This window comes from Myotis daubentonii, chromosome 3, assembly GCF_963259705.1.
Source record: "Myotis daubentonii chromosome 3, mMyoDau2.1, whole genome shotgun sequence".
In the NCBI taxonomy this organism is placed as follows: domain Eukaryota; kingdom Metazoa; phylum Chordata; class Mammalia; order Chiroptera; family Vespertilionidae; genus Myotis; species Myotis daubentonii.
This window is the reverse complement of record NC_081842.1, coordinates 42,308,707-42,330,712: the sequence shown is the minus strand read 5'-3', so window position 1 is coordinate 42,330,712 and position 22,006 is coordinate 42,308,707. Positions and strand designations below refer to the sequence as shown.

General features: G+C 44.5%; 2 protein-coding genes across 17 annotated transcripts in view; one reads left to right on the top strand and one right to left on the bottom strand.

Moving 5' to 3' along the window:
* The window catches only part of MCF2L2 (MCF.2 cell line derived transforming sequence-like 2), a 232,262-nt gene that overhangs the window by 146,548 nt on the left and 63,708 nt on the right, over positions 1-22,006 (top strand). The gene's annotated exons all lie outside the window — the stretch shown is intronic.
* On the bottom strand, positions 2,832-18,964 carry B3GNT5 (UDP-GlcNAc:betaGal beta-1,3-N-acetylglucosaminyltransferase 5). Of its 10 annotated transcripts, XM_059687151.1 has the most exons (4): positions 14,928-17,180; positions 14,672-14,739; positions 13,924-14,020; positions 2,832-6,887 (listed from the first exon to the last, which is right to left on the bottom strand). In XM_059687151.1, the coding sequence occupies exon 4, from the start codon at positions 6,571-6,573 to the stop codon at positions 5,440-5,442; it is 1,134 nt and encodes a 377-aa protein (XP_059543134.1). In that variant the 5' UTR covers positions 6,574-6,887; positions 13,924-14,020; positions 14,672-14,739; positions 14,928-17,180; the 3' UTR covers positions 2,832-5,439. The 10 variants fall into 10 exon arrangements, with proteins under 10 accessions (XP_059543134.1, XP_059543129.1, XP_059543135.1 ...); XM_059687146.1 differs by lacking the exons at positions 14,672-14,739; positions 14,928-17,180 and adding an exon at positions 18,248-18,964; XM_059687152.1 differs by lacking the exons at positions 14,672-14,739; positions 14,928-17,180 and adding an exon at positions 17,852-18,179.

Sequence of the window (22,006 nt, the reverse complement as noted above, 5' to 3'; positions counted from 1 at the left end):
ATTGTTTATACTCACACCATTTGACTTACTGACTTGTGAGTTGTTTTTATTCCCAGGGTCTGTCATGTTTAGCTCTTAACATGCCTCTAAAAAAGTGCCTGTAGAATGAATGAACAAACATCTTTAGGAACGTGCTTTTTGACTAAAGCCAGTATTAATTTAATTAGACTACTTGATATTCTTTCACTTTAAGGTGCACTAGAGGAAACAGGTAGGCTCTTACTGATGGAAATGTATCTTTGAGTCTAAGTAAATGGCTGAATTCAGCATATCTGAAAGTGGGTTTAGTTATCTTGTTTTTCTCAAGTGATGGTATATCTTTTGGGACTTTTCTAACTATTACTACAACCTACCTACTTTTATCATTATAATTTTACTTTTAGAATTATAAATCTTATCTTTATAAAATTATTAGTTAAATCAGCCCTTTAATTGAACTATTAATTTAGTAAATGAATTTGACTAAATAGGTCCAATTAAGTGAGTTGTTGTATTAATTTACAGTAGACCATTAAATTATACTTCTAATGAGAACTACAAAGGAAAAGTTACAGCATTTAATGAAACAAAAATACCTTTGATTTTTGCAAAAGAACTTCGAGAAAAGGCAAAAATAGCTAGTGGATTAAACATAAGACAGAATTTATAAGCCTGTTTTTACCACCAGCTTTGAATACCTTAAAATCACTAATCTTTGCTGCAACAGTTTATATTTTCTGATTCACTTTTGATTTTATACATTTGCATGTTTATGCATAACTAATACAAATTTGTTGGGGCTGAAGTTGATAGATACAATATGCTTGGTATATGGTAAGCATTCAGATTTCATCAAATAAATTATAAACTTTTAAATAGTATAGGTGAAATGTTATGTCAGATAATGTCCATTAGGGTTTTAGTAATTAATCTTCTTTTCATATCTGAATGGCTTGCCAAAATGACATTACTTTATTATATTTGAAAATAATGATTAAAAAAAATAATGATTTTTGAGCACTGTGCAGTCCCTACCTTCAGTTTTAGTTGGAAAAAAAACCACATGAAACAATTAGTAGGTAATAGTAATATATGTGGTAAGTGTACATTTACAAGTATACTAGTAGCCCTTTGCAAGAAGATTCGCACAATAAGCCTCCCTTCCCCTGGCTGTTGGCACTGGTTTTCCTCCAGCACCCAGGACCTAGGCCTTTGGACCGGCCGCAGGGGAGAAGCCAAACCTCTTCAGTCTTCAGTCTTCGCTCTGTGCCTGCACATGCAAATTAACCGCCATCTTTGTTGGGTTAATTTGCATAGTTGCTCCGATTGGCTGGTGGGTGTAGCAGAGTGACACCAATTTGCATGTTTCTCTTTTATTAGTGTAGATATTTGAGGGGGAGGGTAGGAGATGTTTTATAGAACAGTTAATTTTGAGTTGCCAAGATTTCAGTAGCTACAGGAGAAACAGTGTTTTTGGCAAAGGAAATGAACTTACCCATGTATGAGATTGAATGAGATTTGTGATGGATAAGAGTGGCAATGGAAAAAATAAAGCTATAAGGAATGAAGAAGGAAAGGAACATTACATAAGGGCTTGGGGAGCAGGTAGAAGAGACTAGACTTGATGCTGGAGGCAGTAAGGAGTCTTGGAGGTCTGGAGCAGAGGATTATCAGAGGGAGAGCTGTGGCTGAGGCTTGTTTCACTGCACCATGTGGTGACTGCAGGGAAACAGCCAGGGAGCACCTATCCTTTCTGATTGTTACAGCGGAATGGATCACTGTGCATATCAAGAGTTCTCTGGTCTGATCAGTCTGATTCTCATTGCAGCTATGGAGTTCAATTGAAGTCCCACATATAGGTCAAGTTCATTAATTCTTCCAAGTGATCATCATTTGAGTCCAGAGTACAAACACCTCAACCATGCCTTGCAAGTAAAAAGTTCTACTACAACCAAATAATTCAGATAACTTTCAAGTTTTAAAAAATATATATAGAATGACTCACAGTATATTATAAGAAGTGAGCAGGAATCAGGTGAAAAGCAGATGAGAACATACTATGTATAAATATGCTGAAGCACCAAACACTCCAAGAGGAACCTGAGAACATTCCTGGCATTACAAGACCAGGGCTAAATTTTAATCTACTTTGAGGTGGCTAAGGATCCTATATAATAAAAGCCTAATATGCTAAGTGTCCAGTCGTCCATTCAACCAATCAAAGCGTAATATGCTAATGATATGCTAAGGCTGCTCAACCACTGGCTATGACATGCCCTGACCACCAGGGGGCAGACGCTCTGATCAGTAGGTTAGCTTGCTGCTAGGGTCGGCCAATTGGGACTGAGCGAGATGGGCCAGACACGCCCTGGAGCCCTCTCATGGTCCTTCCCTGGCTGGCCAACCTTCCGAATCCCTCCCCAGCCCCGGATCATGCACTGGTGGGGTCCCTCAGTCTGGCCTGCACCCTCTCGCAATCCGGGCTGAGGGACTTCCCTCCCCACTCCCAAGTGCACAAATTTCATGCACCAGGCCTCTAGTCTCAAATAAAAGGAAAATATGACCATTTCAAATGGTGTCTTAAGACACTATGGCTACATGTTACTTTAGCCCATCATAAACAATCTGGAATTCCCTCCCTCAGACATTCCAACCTCAGTCATTTAACAAACAAAAGAAGCATTTTTGGGGCTCCAGTGTGCAGAGGACACATCTATCCTAGGCACAGCAGCAAGCTGGAGCAAGACTGTGTACCATAGGCTCCTCTGACATTAAAAAGAACAAGCTGATTAGATATAAACAAATGGTGTTCACACAGGAGTTTAAAAACCCTTATGAAAATACACATCTGCTGACAATTTCCAAGTTGTTTATTGTAAATCACAGATTTATTTAAAAAAAAAAAACACCACTAATTATTTTAACATATAAGCAAAATTCAAATAATATAAATATTTAACATTTTGGTATCAAATTAATAATATGAAAGAAAAAAAGATGCGAACCAACCAAGAGGTAAAACGTTTTTAGCAATAACACTGTGTACAACCGTCTTCTACCCAAGTGACCATCCAGGCTGATTGTTTATTTTTCCTTCGTTTATGAGTTTTCAGACAGCCCTGCATTGGAGCACCAAAGTTGTACCTTCCTTTTTAAAAGGCAGGAATCCTTATATTGTATTTACAAATAGTCTTCTCAGTACTTTAAGTCTGATGAAAGAAGCATCTGGCAACTTCCTTCTTATTCAAAAAGGAAGGGCCTGCAAATTTAAATCTGTTCTATTGTCAGCAAAAAGGAAAAAGATGAACACAGTTGAGGAGAGCTCTTTCACAAATAAATAACTGTTTCACAGAAGTATTGCTGTAAACAAACGAGATAGTTTCAATGGCCAGGGAGATGCTGATATTTTCAACCAATGAAAAATTTAGACAGTTACAAGTATAGCTACACAGGGTGTGTATGGCCAAAAGGCAAGCTGTTATATAAAGACGCAACTAATGAAAATTAATTATACATCTGCTTTATCAAACTGTGCTTTTATTCTCCCCAGTTTTTTAAATTGGTCGCAAATTTCAAGCTGTAATCTAAAAAACCCGAATCTACTCTGAAGGGAACTATAAACTACAATGGTTGACACTGTAGTTTTGACATTAGTTAAGAATTCTGAATTATCTCAGCAATCAACATAAACAAGCCTCAATGTTCAAAACAGAGAAAAAGATTTCTGTAAATACTAAAAAGCTACCTGCAAAAAATAATTGTATATGCCATCATCTAGTTGTGTTTACTGAGGATTCTTTTTTTAGTTTTCTTTTGTTTTCCATGTTTCAGACCTCATCTAAGTACACGAGAGACTCTTCATTTTCCCTAACAAGCACCTCTGCAGACAGATTCTATAATCGGTACAACTGCTTTCGCTGAGGTCGCTATTTTGGCTTTCAGATGATCCCCCTAATAATAGGCATCACCCCGTTCTTTCTGCAGTGCGGGGAAGCTGTTAGCACCAAGACCACCTTTCTACCCTGCTCTGTAAAAGAAATGAAACTCCCTCTGTTCTATCTCAGCCACATCTCCTGGATTATAAGGGACATATGGCTTTACAAATGCTTTCAATCTCATTCTGACAACTTTCATTCTGACTTCAAGTTTGAAATACTTAAAAGTCAAAGATACGTCTAATGGTTGTTTTGATGAAATCGATTTTTTGAAGATACTTTAGTTTTGGTGTGACGTTTAATACTCTCAATTTTAAAATCTGAAACTGGAACAAAATACTGTGGTTTATGAAACCTGTTGGGGAGAAGTAGGCTAATTTTAGTAACCATTACAATAATTTAGATATTAAGAATTTTATTTTATAATTTATAGAGAAAATAAGTTTTTAATGTTCTACCTTTCCTTTTGAAGTCTTCATAATATTATGCCTCTATGCAAACTACATTCAAATAACTACCTTAAAAACAGACCGATATTGAATATTTAAGAACCAGTTGAAAAATTCATTGAATTAAAATTAATATCAGCTTATTTGAATAAACAATGATTTCTTCTTACAGAAGGACCCTATGGGTAGCAAGCTGCCATGTTTTATGTCATTTTCTAATGATAAATATATAGAGAGTACCAGTTAGGGCAGAGCTAATGACTTCTCCAGTTTTACATTAAACTTTGGAAAAAGACATAAATATGTTTTAAATGGCCCCAATACTATCTACATGGATGTGACAATAGTGATTTGGCTGTTTATAAAGAAATTGTGTACAGGAAGTCCTCATTTAACATTATCGGTAAGTTGGAACTGCAGTGGAACAACGTATAATGAAAAATTTTTACAATAGGCTAATTGATATAAACAAGAGTCAAGTTCCTACAAAATCTCATCAATGCTGTAACAAAATGATGCTTGACAAAACCAGGTTATGTGAGGACCTGCTATACATTTTCCTAAATCTCCTCTGAAAAATATGAGGCTTGCCTTTACCAGATGCAGTACTTTCTCTTATGCCAATCCTCCACTGCCCCCACCATTTCCATCAAGTGCTCTTTAATAAAAATTAACTTGTATACCTAGTTTAACAATATATTCCTTTCTTTGAAATGGTATACTCTACACTCGGTTGGTACTTTCCAATGCAGTTATTCTACTAACACTGTGGTTCCTTAATAACTTCTTTATGCTGCAGATATATGTGTGGCATTGAGAACTTGAATTCCCCTTTAGTTTTGTTTTCACAAGCCTTTTCTAAATATAAATTCCTTGAAATGGATTTAGGCAATGAAGTAGATAAGTTATACTGAATAGCTTCTACAATCAAAGAAAAATTCTGAGAGACTGCACTTTCAAAATATTTCTTTGTTTTGTTCATATTCATCGTTCACTTAAGGTATAGACCAACATTTAAAGGTTTTTCATCCAGGTTTGGCTCAGTGACAGTGGAAACATACAACATTCAAGTACTATTAGACAAAGGCAGCCCTACAGGGATATGTGTCCACATAGGTCAACTTGCAAAGGAGAACTATTTTCATTATCCTGCAGTATACCTGGCCAAAAAAACCATTTGCAACTGTTTTCACTTTAGGGTCTGTGGCATCCTCCCAAAGGTCCTGAAGATCTTGAACATGTCCATGAGATGTCATCATTTTATTGTAGATGCAGGGATGATAAGGAGTTTTCCCTTCCCCAGAGAAAAACACATGGTCTTGTGGTACTATCCCCATTTTATTGGCACAGAGGCCCATGAACACATCATCAATGTAGAGACTAGAGTTGAGTGTCTGTGAGGCCTCGTAGACTTTGGCAGCTACATCACTAGAGATCACGTAAGCAGCCCCAGCAGTGTAGTCCGGGTAAGCTGGCCACTGGTACATTTCATAGGAGACATAGTATTTGCTCTGTTTGTTTCTAACGGGAGGGGCACCACGGTGAACACGACCAATCCAAAAGTCTTGAACACCCATCTGTTCTAAACTTTGGAGGTATTCAATAAGGTTTGGCATGTGAATAAATATGTCATCATCAGCAGTCATAAGGAATTTAGCATGTGGACAAAAGGTATTTGCCCAACTGAATTGCATACGTAATTTAAGAGTCAGATTGTAGAAAGAATCAGCAAAGTCTTGCTGAATGATATCATTGTATATCTGGTCTTCCCAAACCAATTTCCTTTGCAGTTTTTCTCTCGTCAGTGGGTTCGAAGGCGTTCCTAAGGCAAACAGAGTTTTGATGTTGGCATTAAGTTGAGACCGAACATACTTCTCATTGCCCCACGTTTTCCTGATTGTAGAACGTCGGTCGTAGTTTTCAGGAGCAGTCTTTACAAACAGTAATAGGAGGACATCCTGTGCTTGGCACTTCTCCTTGTGGTTAATCCAGTACTGGTAGCGAGGCGCCCCATCCTCGCTGCGCTTGAGAGACAGGCTCTCATTCACAAAGTCGTAGCTGTTTATGAGGTATCTGTAAGAGTAGGATTTCATATGGCTCACAATGTGGTTATCAAATGGTTCCCAAAAAAACATGAGGCTCAGTATGAAACAAGTGGCAAATAACTGGACAAACTGCCATTTTTTCACTCTTCTGCCACTAACAAACATTCTGACGTCCGTTCTTAGTTAGGCTCCGTGTTAAATGGGCATGTGCTTCTTCGAGACCGCAGAGCTTCGTACTCTGTAGAGCCGATGGTCATCTTAAGACAGGCTGGTCGTTACAAATGTAAAAGGAGCTTCTTATGTCACAAAATGTTTTCTTTGAAGACCATTTTTGCTGAGCTTGCAAAAGAATGGAACACGCTATAGAATGAGGACACTGGCACATCAATATGTTCCCACGCCGGCATCCTTCATCGAGTTCGGTGGCTGGCTTCGAGCAGGTATCCCATGTACTTCCTTCTGCGGAAGTTAAGTGTAGCCTATTAGAGGTGGGATGAGAAAAGATGCCAAGTGAATGGGTTGCCGAAAAGAAATAAACTACTCATAATTCCTTACAAACTAAATGTAACTGGACTGACCTGGATAGGGCAACGAGGCAGCAAGCAGTTAGAGAGACATACAGCTGTCTATTTTTTTTTAAGGGAAGTAGAGGGAAAAAGAAAGAAGCACTCTCTACTTTCTTCCCATTCAGAATACAGAGACCCTTTTCTCTCCTCAACCTTAAAAAAAATAAAAAATAAAAGCCCTCTAAAATGGCTATCATCGTATATACTTAAAGTTTAAATCTCTCAAACGGGTCCATCCAAGACTACTGATTTGAAATACAGTCAGGATGAAAGTAACTATACAGTTCAAGGCAAAATAGATGAATGATGGAAGCAAGTTCATAATAGTACAGATCCAATAAAGCTTGCCCCAGACACATTGAAGGAATTGGAGGCTTACCACAAAATAACAGAGATTTCTTATCTGCAGATGTTTAAGATAGCATGTGTTCAAGAATTCTGAGAAAAGCCCTAGCCGGTTTTGCTCAGTGGATAGAGCATCCGGTCCCAGGTTCAACTGCGATCAAGGGCACATGCCAGGCTGTGGGCTCGATCTCCAGTAGGGGGCGTGCAGGAGGCAGCCGATCAACGAGTCTCTCTCATCATAGATGTTTTCATCTCCCTCTCCCTTCCTCTCTGAAATCAATAAAAATACATTTGGGGAAAAAAAAAAAAAAGAATTCAGAGAAAATTCTCAGTTGAATCTAACCTGCGGTTTCTATTCCTAAAGACCTTGGGAAGGAAACAAAGGAGTAAACTTCGGAACCACAGGCACAGACTAGCTTCCCATATCTGAGCAGCTGTGCTTAGTGCGTTCCAGGGCTAGCTGCCTCGGCCCACATTCACAGTGGTTTACAAGTCTGACCTTCTTGCTAGACAATCCGCCCACAAGCCTACTCCTCAGCTTCCTCATGTACACTTGACTCTCAGTTGCCCTGGTATCTCTCCAATGAACTGCGATCTATTACTCATCCAGTGGGTGTGTTGCTGCTAACGTCACTACAACCTAGCAGCCAGCCCACAACATTTATTTTATCTCCCATCCTCACATCACATCTGTATTTACCTTAATTTCCCATAGTTCTTCCAACTGACCGCAAAGAGTCAGAACAGTTTGATGAAAGATGACAAAGAACCTGTCACGAAGCTAATGACCCATGCTGCTTATTTAGGTTCTGGACCGCAAGTAAAGCCCTAAAACAAGATTTCTTCACCTGTGCGGGCTTGAATTGTTTACCCACCATTTATATCCATCAGAAATACATGCCAGGGATAGAAATACATGCCTGGTTGGGTGAGGGGAAGATCTGGGAAAGGCAAACTACTCTTTTAGAGTACCCAGCTTCTTCTTTCTAACAAAAGAACACCTGAACTCCTCCACACGGAACATAGTCACCAGGTGGCCTTTCCCAACCAAAAGCAAGAGCACCTCCGGGATCTAAATTCGTTAATTACAACGAGACCACGTTGCCCCCAACTCTGGCTTTTGCGAACGGAGACCACGCACATGCACTTGCCCCCCACTCTTCTGACTCGCAGTCTTACAGCTTTTCCAGAGCACATCTTCTAGCTTCCGTATTCAACCTGCAGGAAAGGGAACCGAGCAGAAGCCCACAGACCTGCCCGGCCTGGGGAAAGAACACGCAGGGCCTTCCAGGAAACAAAGCCATCCCCACAATGCTTGCAAAGTTCAGCACGACCACACAGAATGCTGTGGGTGCAGCTTCCTTTGTGTGCCCACAGCTCGGTGCAGTGACCAGTCCACAGGCGGGAAACTCCAGGGCTACCCTGCTTTGGGGCCAGATTTATCGTGTAACCTCGGGCACCCCTCAGTGCACTCTGACTTGGTGACTTCATCTGCAAATGGGAGGTGATATCAATGTATGGTTAATGAGGGCACAGAGAAGTAACAGGTGACTCGGAGCCTGCTGGAAATGGGAAACAGGAAAGACCTTAGGGAGCACAGGGCAAAGAACTGCTTAAAGGAAAATATTCAAATATTCAGGATGCAACTTGGGTTTGCTTCTGTTGGGATGGAGAAGGAACAGATATCCTTAATATCCTCTTCCCTAATAGACAGGAGTAGTCAGAGGAAGAAAGAACAGAAGTAGGAGCATCAAAAGAGAAGGTGGCAGACCCCACCCCAAATACCTTTTAGTCTGGGAGCTGTGCCCCTCAATTACTCTTAACTGCGGGCACAGCTCCTTAAACTTTGCTGGAAAAACCCAGTTAGTGCACGTACAGGCAACCAGGTTCACTAAACTACCCCCGATTTTATCCTGCTTCACCCAGGCCATCAATTCATTTCTTTGTTGAGTCTCCTTTTGTAATCCTAAAATACCATGCAAACCTGCTATACATTTTGATGCTATACATCAAGATGGTGAGGTGTGCACTTTAAGTTCAACAATCTCGGTGTCCAGTGTTTCAATGAATCCTACAAGTATCTGAGTCCTCGCTGTGGAAATAGTTGTGCCAGGCCCAGTGGGAGTCGTGAAGTAGTATTTTATAGTCTCCAGTCTGAGAGCATCTACAATCTGGTTGAGACAAGACCCATGGTGCCCATATGAAAGCACAGCTCCCAGGGGTGACAACACGCCACAGAAGGTACAGACCATGTGTCAGCCTGACTTTGGGCGGCACCAGCTCCAGGCACAGTCAGACTGTTCCCGGGAGGAGAGATAGTGACAGCTCGTCAGAGGGCCTGAGGACGAGCAGGAGGTAGGTGGCTGCAGGAAGGGAGGCAGTCTATTTCAGGCAAGAAAGGAAAGAATCGCCCTAGCTGGTTTGGCTCAGTGGATAAAGCATCACCCTGCAGACTGAAGGGTCCCGGGTTTGATTCTGGTCAAGGGCACATGCCCAGGTTGCCAGCTCAATCCCCAGTGTGGGGCGTGCAGGAGGAGCCGATCAATGATTCTGTCTCATCATTGATGTTTCTCTCTTTCTCCCTCTCCCTTCCTCTCTGAAACCAATAAAAATATATATTTTTAAAAATGTTTAAAAAGAAAGAATCGCAGTGTGGCCAATATTGGAGAAACAGGGATGAATTTGAAAGCAGGGAGGTTGGGGCCTGCATAAGCAGAACCTTGATAATAATAAGTCAGCAGGAAGTCACAGGAGATTGTATTTTTATTACTAGCTCCCTTGTCAAAATGAATTAAGCTTTTTGCAATATTTGGATTGAGAAGGAACAGATTCCTTAATATTCTCTTGATCTGGCAATGGCATGAGGTTGTGGTGAAGATGAGTGTACTGGAGAGTATGTGTAGTAGAATTTAGAATTTAGAGGAAATGAAGTTCCTCGTGAAGCCACACACAGGCCTTTCTTGCTGATAACTGTCTGTGTGTAGCTGATAATTGTCTTAATATTCGGATTGATCTGGCAATGGCATGCGGGATGGACGCAGAGGCCTGGAGGCCAGACACTGGTTCATCGGGGCCTCGTGCTGACACAGCACAAGGTGGAGAGGACCCAGCCTGCGTGGTGGGAGTGGAGGGGGGGCGGGGGGGGATAAAGAGGACCCTTTCAAGGAAAACAGAAACCAGCAGTACCTGCTGAGTGACCTGCGATGGGGGTCAGGAGGAGGAGGAGGGAGGGGTGGGATCTAGTGTCAAGCATTGCTGACAGAGGAGGGAAACTGGTTTCATTAGTTAGCGTGAGGGGGAACGTGTTCGGTTTTAGATTTGTATTGAGTGTGAGGTGCTGGGGACACAGCAGGTAGAGAAGTCCCGCAGGTCATGAGATGGAGGCACGCAGGACTGAAGATGCGGTGGGCGCTCTGAGCATGAAGAAGGCACTCAGAAGCTTAAGGAAGCCTTATTTTATGATGTATGCACCACTGTGTTCACATTTCCTCCCCGCTACACACTTTCTTTACGCGGCTTCGCTTGGAACTTCATTCCCTCTAAATTCTAAAGTCAAGTACACATACTCTCCAGTACACTCATCTTCAACCACCACCTCTCTGTATTCATTTAGAACACTCTGCCCCCCTCTCCCTGCCCCCAACCCCCTCACCCCACCCAGCGAGCTCCTGACCCACCTCCCTGCCTTGGATGAGGAACCATCTGGCACCTTCGCCCTCCTCTCCTCGGTTCCCATCCTTCCACCCCAACAGCCCCAGACCTCAGGTCATCCCCATCTTCTCTGCTCCTACAACACCCGCCAGGCTGCTGGGGAAGGTGTGACACCCAGGCATGCAGCATCCCTGCCAATGGCCATACCCAGCTGTGGGCAGGGCACTCCGTGCTGTGTGACTATCCTTCACTTGTCCCGACCTTCTCCCTCTCCCAGTCTCTTCACCAGCCATACTAAGTCTCCCCTCTCTGAGGACTGTCTTCCTCACTCTTAGCTGATGCGTTTACTTCCTGCCTCACTGAGATAGGAGAAGAGTCACACATTGTCAGCTTCTCATTCCCATGTGTGTCTCGGATTCCCAGGCTCCTGCCCTCTCCACTCCCTGAGGCATACTGAAGGTCAGGGCCAGGATCATTGAAAAGTGATGCAAGTATGATTATGAACTAATAATGCTCCTTCAGAAAATTACAATTTTTCTTAAAAAGCCTAAGTACTATGTACCTTTTACATTTAAACTTTTAGGCCAAAGTCCCAGGGAAACACAGTTTTTGTTTCCTGTCCGGGCATAACACAAAAGGAAAAATGTTGATATTTTCTGTCCCATCTTTACATTTTGTTTTACATTTCAAGAATTTTTCCCTGGCTTGTCTGATCATCTCCTCCCTGTTAAACATAGCTAGGACCAATCCTCAGGAGCCAAACTGCCATGTTAAAAGAAATCAGGAATAAAAAGCCCTGAATTTACTATAATTTGATTCCCATAGATTTTTCTTATCACATTAGTTGTAGTAACTTGTGCTGAGAAACACAACTGGTTTCTGTTTAGTACTCTTTACCTATTTTATTTGCTCAAGAAGGAAGGAAGCAATCTGAAATTTGAATACACAACTCACATATACTCTCTCACTTTTATTTTATTATTTAATCAAATTGGGTGTTGCCCTGGCTGGTGTGGCTGAGTTGGTTAGAGCATCATCCGTACACCCCCAGGTGGTGGGTTCGATTCCAGGTTGGTGCCCATACCCAGGTTGCGGGTTTGATCCCCAATCAGGGCGCGTGCAGGAGGCAACTGATCAATGTTAGTCTCTCTCTCTCTCTCAAAGCAATAAAATAATTGTTTTCAACATAAGGCCTGTAAAAAATTCTACCCAGCAGTTATTTTTAGGTGTTTGTGTGGCTGTAAGTAGCTATGAAACTTTTGCTCAAACCTTGGACAAAGATTAGAAGTTATTTGGAGTTGTTGTCCCTCCACAAAGAATACATTTAAAGAGTTAATTCTTGATTCAGTGTTGGTCGAAAGTCTTTCAATGCCAACACAGCAAGCATGGATGTGGGACAGAGAAAGAGCAAGGTTATAAAACCAACCATGTGAATCCAGTAATAAGCCTCATCCATGTAAACTAAGTTATATGCTTCTTTATAAGTCACACAAAGGTATAGATTTCTGTTTGCTGGTTATGGGAAAAATAAAGACAGGGAAATACCAAGTGAACAGACAAACAAAGACAGGACCTAAGTAAAGACAGGTGCTAAGGAAACTGGTAACACAGGACTACAGAGCAGATATTATATTCCAGGAGTTATATTAAAAGTCATTAAAAATTTCCAGTAACGAGTCTGAGTATACAGAATTTGAAACAAACAAAGAAGCTGAACTATAAAGTAGGCCTTGTAAAGGTCAAACATTTGCCTTTCTAAGCTTGGCCTTCTGTATTCATTCTTGAGCATAGCTGTTGGTTGACAGGGCTGTTTGCTCTTTTAGACACAGTTCTTGTTTTGTGCTTGCCCACTTAACGAGCAAACTTCTCCATTGCCCACTCTAGCAACAGTCACTAACATGGGTGTGTTTACTGCACAGCGGGCACATTCGGAGTGCCTGACACATGTACTGACCCTTTACCTCTCACAACAACCTATGAGGGAGAAATCATCTCCCCATTTTGCAGAAGAAGAAACTGAAGTCCCGAGACTTGGGGTTCACCACATAACCTCATAAATTCCAGCTGAGGCCCTGGTCCCTCCCTGAGCTCCTCCCCTGCCCTGCCTTCCCAGCCCTGGCAAGGCTGCCCTTCCAGGAGCTCCCATCAGGATGGGAGGGCAGGGGAGCAGGTGGGGCAGGGCCAAGAGAAGTGACCCAAGAAAGCAAAGAACCTGCTTCACTGTGTGAGTTTGGAGTCACTTATGTTTTGCTCCCTCCCGCCTGCGTCTTGTCCGAGCTTGTTCTCACTTCCTTTGTAACATACCCTTTCCTGACCCTCCGTCTCTACTTTTCCTCCTTCCTTTTCTTTATCCCAGAGCACCCAGGGACCTCGTGAGTCCGGGTCCTTTGTGGGTGTATAAAGCCTTTCCTCCACAAAAAAGATTAGGGTATTTAAGGGAGGGCAGCCAAAATGGCAAAGGAGGTTAAAAAAAAAAAAAAAAAAGAAGTGAGAAGGAGGGAAGGAGAAAAAGTATAGGACTCAGAGGGCACGATTTAAGCAAGTATTTGCTGAATAAGTATTGGATGAAATGAACGAGTCATACAAAGCTGAGGTCAAATTCTGATATGAAAACTAGTGATTTAGAAATAAGCTGACAATCTAACCGCTTATAAACCTATTATATAAACTATACATATAAGCCTGTTGTCCGAAGGCAGTTCATATGCCCTGTTCTGGACATTATATTTGGGAAACAACATTTGATTGAAGGTCTGCAGAGTACAAAAACAATGGTGTAAAACACAATGTGTATATATAATACATTTCTGTCTCAGCTAGTCAACACTTATTATAATAAGTTAACTACCATTTATTAAGCACCTACCCTGCTTCAGGCATTATGCTGGGCAGCCCTGGAAGTAGATAATGCCGACAGTTAATTAATTCAACAGATATTAATTCCCTCACTTACTGTGTGGTAGGTGGGATGCCAGGAAGGCTTCAGTGATGCTTCCAGCGTGTATCCATTACCAGAGCGAGTAAACGTTCTGGTGCAGCCTGGACTCCACCTGATGGAGGCAAGAGAGTGAAGCAACCAAGAGTTTCAGAATATGAATAAAAGTGGTGCTTCCACTTACTGGTCACATGAGCTTGACTTGTCTCCAAACCATATACTACAGTGTTTTCTGAAGATCCTTTGAGATAATTTATTGCCAAAAAATGGTGCAGATCAGGTGTTCAGTGTACGCTAATTTCCTTTCTCTAGAAATTGTTCATGGGTCTTTACTGTGATGGTATAGACAGAAGATGGCTGACAGTCTTTGGGATTATTTTCCTTTAAAAACGATGAGATAAACTCCTAATATTCTTCTAGCAAAATATTCACTAGATAGGAGTTTTTTAAAATACTGATCTGATTGCTAAAGGCACTTACTACTAACATCTAACCACGGTCTTCTATTGTCCTTGACAGGAAAGAACAATATGGTTTCCACAAGCCCTTAAAAAATACATTTTAACGATGATGGCAAAGCCAAAGGTTATAAGACCCTGTACATTATGGAGGAAACCTGATTTCAGTCAACCTTTTAACATACTTTGTCTAGAGAACTATCAGAAAGTTGTAGAAAGAATTAGAGGAAAGGAATAAAATACGAAATGTGAAATCTTAGGTGGATCTTAAGCTGTGTAATAGTATTTTGAACTGGGAAGCTTATTACCTGCAGAATTGGTAGAACATTCATTCCTTTCTGTAGAAAACTGGCTTCTGAGAGTGTCAAAGCCTTCACTATGGACGATAATCGTAAAAATTTCAGATCAAAGTCAGCCTCTGAAATTCCGGCATTAAAATGTAAAAAATCACTTTTGTTTATTCAAAGTGTGATTATCTTGCCCTGGCTGGGTGGCTCAGTTGGTTGAAGCATCAACCTGTACACCAAAAAGGCTGCAGGTTCGATTCCCAGTCAGGCCACATACCTAGGTTGCAGGTTTGATCCCTGGTCAGGATATGTAGTTCGGTGCATACAGTTGGGGGCGCCTATTGGAGGCCACCAGTCCATGTTTCTCTCTTCCATTCTCTCTTTAAAATCAATAAAAACATATCCTCAGTTGAGGATTTAAAAAAAACTTTGGTCATCTCACTAGACCAACTTTCTTATCTTTAAACATGATAAGATACTTATACCTATGTACGAGGCGGGACAAAAGTAGGTTTACAGTTGTAAATACAAGAAACAGAGTTTAGTCTTGTATTATTATTTATTATTTTATTATTTTTTATACAAACAATTGTAAACCTACTTTTGCCTCACCCTGTGTATGCATACTGTGATCATCTAGATCAGCGGTTCTCAACCTGTGGGTCGCGACCCCTTTGGGGGTCGAACGACCCTTTCACAGGGGTCGCCTAAGACCATCGGAAAACACATGTATAATTACATGTTGTTTTTGTGATTAATCACTATGCTTTAATTATGTTCAATTTGTAACAATGAAATTGGGGGTCACCACAACATGAGGAACTGTATTAAAGGGTCGCAGCATTAGGAAGGTTGAGAACCACTGGTCTAGAGTTACACACTGTTCTTTCTGAATTTCTCCCGGTTTCTTTCTACTACCATGTCCTGTTTTGTTACGTAGATTCTAGTGCAGCTGATCCTCAGAAAGAACTCCACTTTTTCAATTTGAAAGTCACCAAGTGCAATGATTCTAGCCAAAGTGACCCATTTTAAAAGATGACCCATTTCAAAACCCATGAGTTATGATTCAACCTGTGCTATATTTGAGAGAAAGTTATTTTCTTTTCCTACAGTCTCATCATTTGAATCAGTCTTTTATAAAAGGGAAACTCGATCTCCACTTTAGTGAAATATAAAGTTTATTTGCTATAGCCTACACTTTATTTTGAAAATTCTTCACCTTTTGAGATTTATTTTTTTGTGTGGGGAGGGGGCAAAGCACTATGTCCAATATCATTTATGCCTCTGTTTTCTTTTTCACATTTGCTGTTGTTGTTGACAGTATGACAGATGTCTCTCATTTTCTTCCTTTTTTGCCCCCCTCCACTCAACCCCTGCTCCAACCCAGTCCCTCCCCAGACTATTGTCTGTAATCATCTCTCATTTCTCACTTCCTGGAGAACAGTTTCTCTGCGCTTGGCTTGACCTTCCCCTGTCATCGCACTCATCCCCATGTTAAGGTGTCAGGGTGAGCCCCTGGAGGACTCATGTGGGTTAGAGTCAGCCTCACCCTTGGAGAGTGCTCAGTAAATACTCAAGGAGAATGCCTGTGGGACAGGGGAAAGGGCGGGGGAGAGAAGGAGCAGGAGAGAGAAGGATCATTTTCAGTATATACAGGAAATATTTTAGATATTGAGTGTATCTTGCTTTAAAATAAAAGAGTTGACCCCCCCCCAAAAAAAAGCAGCGCCCCATCCCCTGTGACAAGATATAAAATCTACCATAAGTTTGTTTTGAGAAAGTAAAACCTTAACTGCTCATCACCAGTCCCCTTTCAGGAAGTTCAGGATGGGACCTTTTCAGCGCCACTACTTAATACAACTACCTTCAGTCATCCTTTTCTGGGTCAGTTTCAACTTCTCACATCTCTCTCCCCTCCCCCATAGGGACCAGGCAACGTTTCCCAAAATAAAGACACAGAGGACCAAGTCCAGTTCTAATAGCTGTCCTTTCATCAGAGAATTACCCTAAATATGAGCTACAAGCCCCCACCCACCACTGTGTAACTTCAACGTAGGTGTCTCTTCAACATGATCCACAACCTATGAAAACCAGCACTGGGGAAGAAAAAAGATAGGGTGTGTGGTCAGAGTCAGAGGAAAAGTTGCTACTTTCACCTATATGGGACGTCACTTTGGGATGCAAAATAAAATTCAGCAGAGTAAAATAAAAAACAAACCAAACAAAAAAACCACAGAGTGGCAGAGACCTTCCCGCTAGGAAGAGGTCTCCTGCCCCACTCCCCCCAGCCGGCCCACGTCCCCGTCTCCATTTCCCCAGCCACGCAAGCTTCCTCAGTCTGGCGGTTCCTAGTTTCCACCACGACGCAAGCTTCCTACCCGAATTCACCCCCGCAGCCTCGGGGCAGCGCAAGGTTGGGGGACCCCCGCCGAAATCGGAGGCCTCGGGTCCCCCGAGCTCGGGCGGGTCTCAGCAGCGGGGCGCGGCGGGCGCCTCGCCGGAGCTCCCTCGGGTGGGGGAACCCTCCAGACCCCCCAGGAAACTTACCCCCCAGCGGAGCTCCGCGCCCCCCAGCCTAACTGCGCCTGCAGCGCCGGGGCGGCGGCTCGGCCCGGGGTCCCGGTGGTCGGCGCCCGCCCCCAAGCAGCAGCGAACAAAGGCGCTCGGGAGGAAACGCGCCCCCCTTCCCCGCCGCGCTTCCCGCGGCCCCAGCCCGACCCCGTGGCGCGCGGGGCCGCTCCCGCTTCCCGACGCCCAGCCGCGCGCCCGAGCCCCGGCGCGCGCTCCAACCTGGAGTCCTGCAGCCGCCCTCCCGAACGTGCGCGCCCTCACCTCCTCGCCACCTTCCCCTCCGGTCCTAAGAAACCTCGTCAGGTCCCGGGCGGACAGAAGAGACTGCGAGCCTCCTTTCCTTGGTCCCGGGCTGCTCCCTTCGGCGGCGCGGCGGGCGGGCGGCCGGGCAGGGGCGGGGCGCAGGCTGGGCGGCCCGAGCCCGGACCGCGGACCTGGAGCTGCTCTTGGTCTCCGCTTCCCGGGCACAAAGAACAACTCATCAGGGAGTTGAGGTTTCCCAGACGCGCGCTAGCGCTTCCCCCATTCAGTGGTCAGAGCGGGAGGACCCCATTTCCACCCCGTGGCGGTGTGGGAGGGTCACCCCATTTAGGATGCCGTCGGCTGTAGAGCAATTTTTAAAAATCGTACCGTCGATCTCTAGTTAATTACCCTGGAGCGACTGGTCTCAATACAGTTCCATTGGGAGATACAATTTGTTAGACTAGCAGTCCATTCGTTCGGAACGAGCGGCAGCTACTCCTCTCTGGGAGGCAAGTTTCGGCTGAGCTGCCGGTTGTCCCATCATTTTATTTCCTTGTTTCAGAGCAACTCTTCCAAGCGCGAGCCGGGACAGAAAGAGCTCCTGGCGCACCGCTGATGCCAGGAGCCTCAGTGACAAAAGAAGGAAACGCCACGGAAAACTAAAGCTTCACCCCAGCGGTTCGTTTTAAAAAATGCCAGGCAGAGAGGGGAATCGCCCCCTCCCCCAAGGAGTTGCCTTTCAAGCCCAGTTGAATCTCAAAGAGCGCTTAAAGCACAACTTACCAAATCCAAGCCCAGCTCCTTAAACTCCCCAGTCGGAGGTCGGCTGTCCTCCCGACATCGCAGCAAAGGCCTTTGGCCTCAGAAACAAAACGTGCCCGCTTGATCCGGGGCAAGGCCTGGGCAGTCAGCGCGGACCGGACTCGCTGGCTTCCTCCTCGGGGAGCCGAGTGGAGTGGGCAGATGAGAGCGGACCCAATCAGGGGCGCCGGCGGAGGGCGGGGGCGCGGCGCCCGGGAGGCTCTCCCACGGCGCGGGCTGCGGGCGCGAGTTCCCTGCACCTCCTGGCGTCGTGGGTCATTGCGAAGCCCAGCCTGCTTGCCCCTCCGCCGCCACCCGCGTGGTGGTGATGATGTGCTGCTGTCGATGGGTAGGTCCCACCGGATTCAGTTCCGATGGGTTCAAGGCCACTCCAGGAAGTGCTTCCCGGCGCCTCGTTAGTTGAGAACATACCCTCAGATGATCAACTGTGAGCCAGAATCCACACGAATGTCTTGGAGCTGCTTTTCTTGCTCCCAGTACTTAATGCGCACCTCTAGACAAAAATCAGAAGAATGTAAATTTCTACTGAAGGAGAGGGTAACTAAATCCTTTATGTGTTCGGTTTCTTATTCCGCAGATGTTCCAGCCGTCTTATAGAACAAGCATTATCACTTAGCAAACATCACCATTTAACATTGTCATTAATACTTTGAACAATTTTGTAATTGTACATATTTCTGAACAGGAGGAAAAAAAAGATTAACCCACATCAAGTAAATTAAAAGCTTTGTGTTTCTTATTGTAAAAGGAATAAGACAGGTAATGGGTTAAAAGTAGATTACTGAATCCGAGTTTGAAATTGTAATTACAGTATTGTACCTGTTATTTCAAATTAAATTTTCCAGATGGTTTATAACTGCTTTCTGTAAGCCCTTTAGCTTATTTTGAGCCATCCAATTATATATATATATATATATATATATATATATATATATATATATATATATCCCATAGAGAGAATGCCTCAGAACTGCTATTATCCACTCAGGTTATAGTGCCATATGCATGTCAGAACACAGATAGAAATATTTATATAATGTGATTTGTAAGGGGGTCCCTGACAGGGACCCATAAGGAAACTGACTCATTGTTCATGCCATGCAAATCACCTCCCTTCTTTGCCTATGCAAAATAAAATCCTGACTAATTTCACATACATTCTTCCCATCTGTCATATGTGTATGCCATATCTATGGGCAAATGTTCAGTTACCCTTATATTCCTTTCAGGCCATGTGGAGCGAGGCCCACATAGGTCCATGTGTCAGCCCCAGAGCATTCCACATGCACAAACCCAGAGGACTGTTTCACAAAGTGACCAGAACATTGATATATACATGCAAATCACATATTCATATCATCTCATATGGAACTAGATGCCCCAGGCAGGTAAATAATTTCCAGTGTAAGTCAGGAGATTGATGAGAGGATGTGTGTGGCTTTTGTGTGTGTGTGGGAGGGGGGGCGGCGGGGGCGTGGAAAGGGGGGGTGGATGAGAGATGAGGATAAACAGAGTAGCCCAGAACGTCTGCCCGGGTGCCCACTGTACACACCACACAGGGAAGAGGGCAACAGTCTGGAAGGCTCCTTTGTTCATGTGGGAGGATTTCCCACCCCAGGCTGGCTCCCCATCCCACCTCAGAGGGGGAGAAAGAGAATGATAGGCTTGATGCTAAGAACAGAGCCCTCAATTTATTTAACTGGGAGGAAGTGCATGAAAAATTTGAAATTAATTAGAAACAAGACTAGATGATAGTGGTGATGCTGATTTAACCATCTCAAAGAAGGAAGACAGGGTCGCCTTGCCCTCTTTATCCACAGTCGCTGCTGGTGAACAAAAACCACTATGTTCAGGAATTTGCTTCACAGAGCACTAGAGAACAGCAGAACGTACTGGAAAAAATGAGAGGAATTGCAATTTGCATGTTAGATTTAGCAAGAATAAGATAAGGCAGAGAAAGAGCAGAGGAGAAGCAGATGTGGGAGACAGGACCAGAGCATAAGGCAGAAGGGCATGTCTCACAACTTGTTGGGAAAGAAGACTTGAACCCCAAGTACAAGAGAACCTAGGAGATGGTGGGAGCAAGAGACCTGAGAAAGAAGCATGCATCGCTGAAATAATGGAGAAGCAGTTTTGATAGCTGATCCGCTTAGCGCCTAACACGACTGAAGCATATGGACACAGAGCCAGGCTTGACTGGCTCGGGTAATTTGCACTTTCTAAATTCTCTTAGGCTGGAGATGTCCTCACAGACCCTGTACAGGCCCTGTCCTACTCAGACACACCACAGGCTGTGTTCTAAAACTGCTGAGTGTTCATGCAAGGCCTGAGCTGAGAGGGATGGGCTGGAATCCTGACCTCCTTCCTGCCGGCCACAGAATCTGGGCAAGTGACCCACCTTCTCTACACCGCAGGCCATTCCTGCCTGGAAGGATGCAGTGAGGACTGACTGCAATAACAATTACGTGCATGAAGGGCCGAGCTCGGCAATCCTCGGGCTGGGTAGACCCTGTCACCCTCATGCCACCTCGGCTGCAGAAAGCGCCTCTCACTGGTGAGCTGGCCGAGGCGCCTTTATGCTGCGCCCCATCATCATGGCTGCAGAAGGACCTGCTGTATTTCACGTCTCTGTTAATACAGCATCGCCCCTTCACATAATGCACCATCTCTGGCTGCCTCTTCCTGTGCTGCCCACCAGCCACTCCATCCACAGTCCTTCAGCTGGGCTTTCCTCCCCACACCTGCTCCCTGGTGGTCTCGTCCACGGCCTTTATCCCTGACTTATTTTTCTATAGATTCTGAGCTCCACACGTGAATGTCTTCACTTACATGTGTCACACAAGCCCTAAGCTTGACACATCTAAATGCATGAACCAAACACGTGTTTGTGAAACGCTGGCTGGATGGAACTTGACTGTCCCAAGGGCCAGAATCCTCTTCTTCTCACCAGCGGGCCCAGCCCAGGGCGTTGCGTGTCAGTAACAGTTGGCACTGTGTCGCTGTGTAAATTGTCTGCAGATCTGTTTCCTATTCTTTTGAGAGGCCTCAGACCTCAAGGGGGGAGCTCACATCCACTCGTCTCCAGTTCCCACAAAGGATCCCCCACGGGCTCTGCACAGAGTGGATCCGCATGTATTGACCGTTGGTTGAGTTGAATGTGTGCTGAACGCTCCCCACATCCATCACATATTCAAACTTTCTTTCCAGGAAGCCCGTCCGCAGGACAGTGGCCCCAGTGTGCTCCTCCCTGATGCCAGCAGGCCCCAGAGCTGACACTGAGGCATTCGCTCCCCACAGTCTTGCCTCTGCTCCTGTGGTTTGGCACAGTCCGCATCCTCCCTCCATTCCGGGGCTTGGCCGCTGGATGAAACCACACGGGGTACACCTGGAGCGGGAAGATGCAGGGAGCCGAGGACACAGAGGCACTCACCGCAGGCCATTCTCAGAACCCACTGCCTTCCTTTCTCTCCTCTGCACAGGGCAGGGGCCTGCTGCACCCATCATCTCCTCCATCACACACAGGGCCTCTCTCTGTGCCCATCTAACCTCAGCAGGGGCCCCGCACAGACAGGGGCAGCCTCTGAGAGGCAGGTCCTGGAGGCTGGGACCCTCCTTGGTCCAGTAGAGCTGTGCTGTGGATGGGGCAGCCTCGCTGGGGGAGGGGTGGGGAGAGGGGCGTGGGGTGGAGTGAGGTGGCACAGGTCTCCCTCCAGGCTGCCA

Coding starts and splice junctions, on each gene's coding strand:
- B3GNT5 (XM_059687146.1), bottom strand. CDS start 6,573: ATGTTTGTTAGTGGCAGAAGAGTGAAAAAATGGCAGTTTGTCCAGTTA.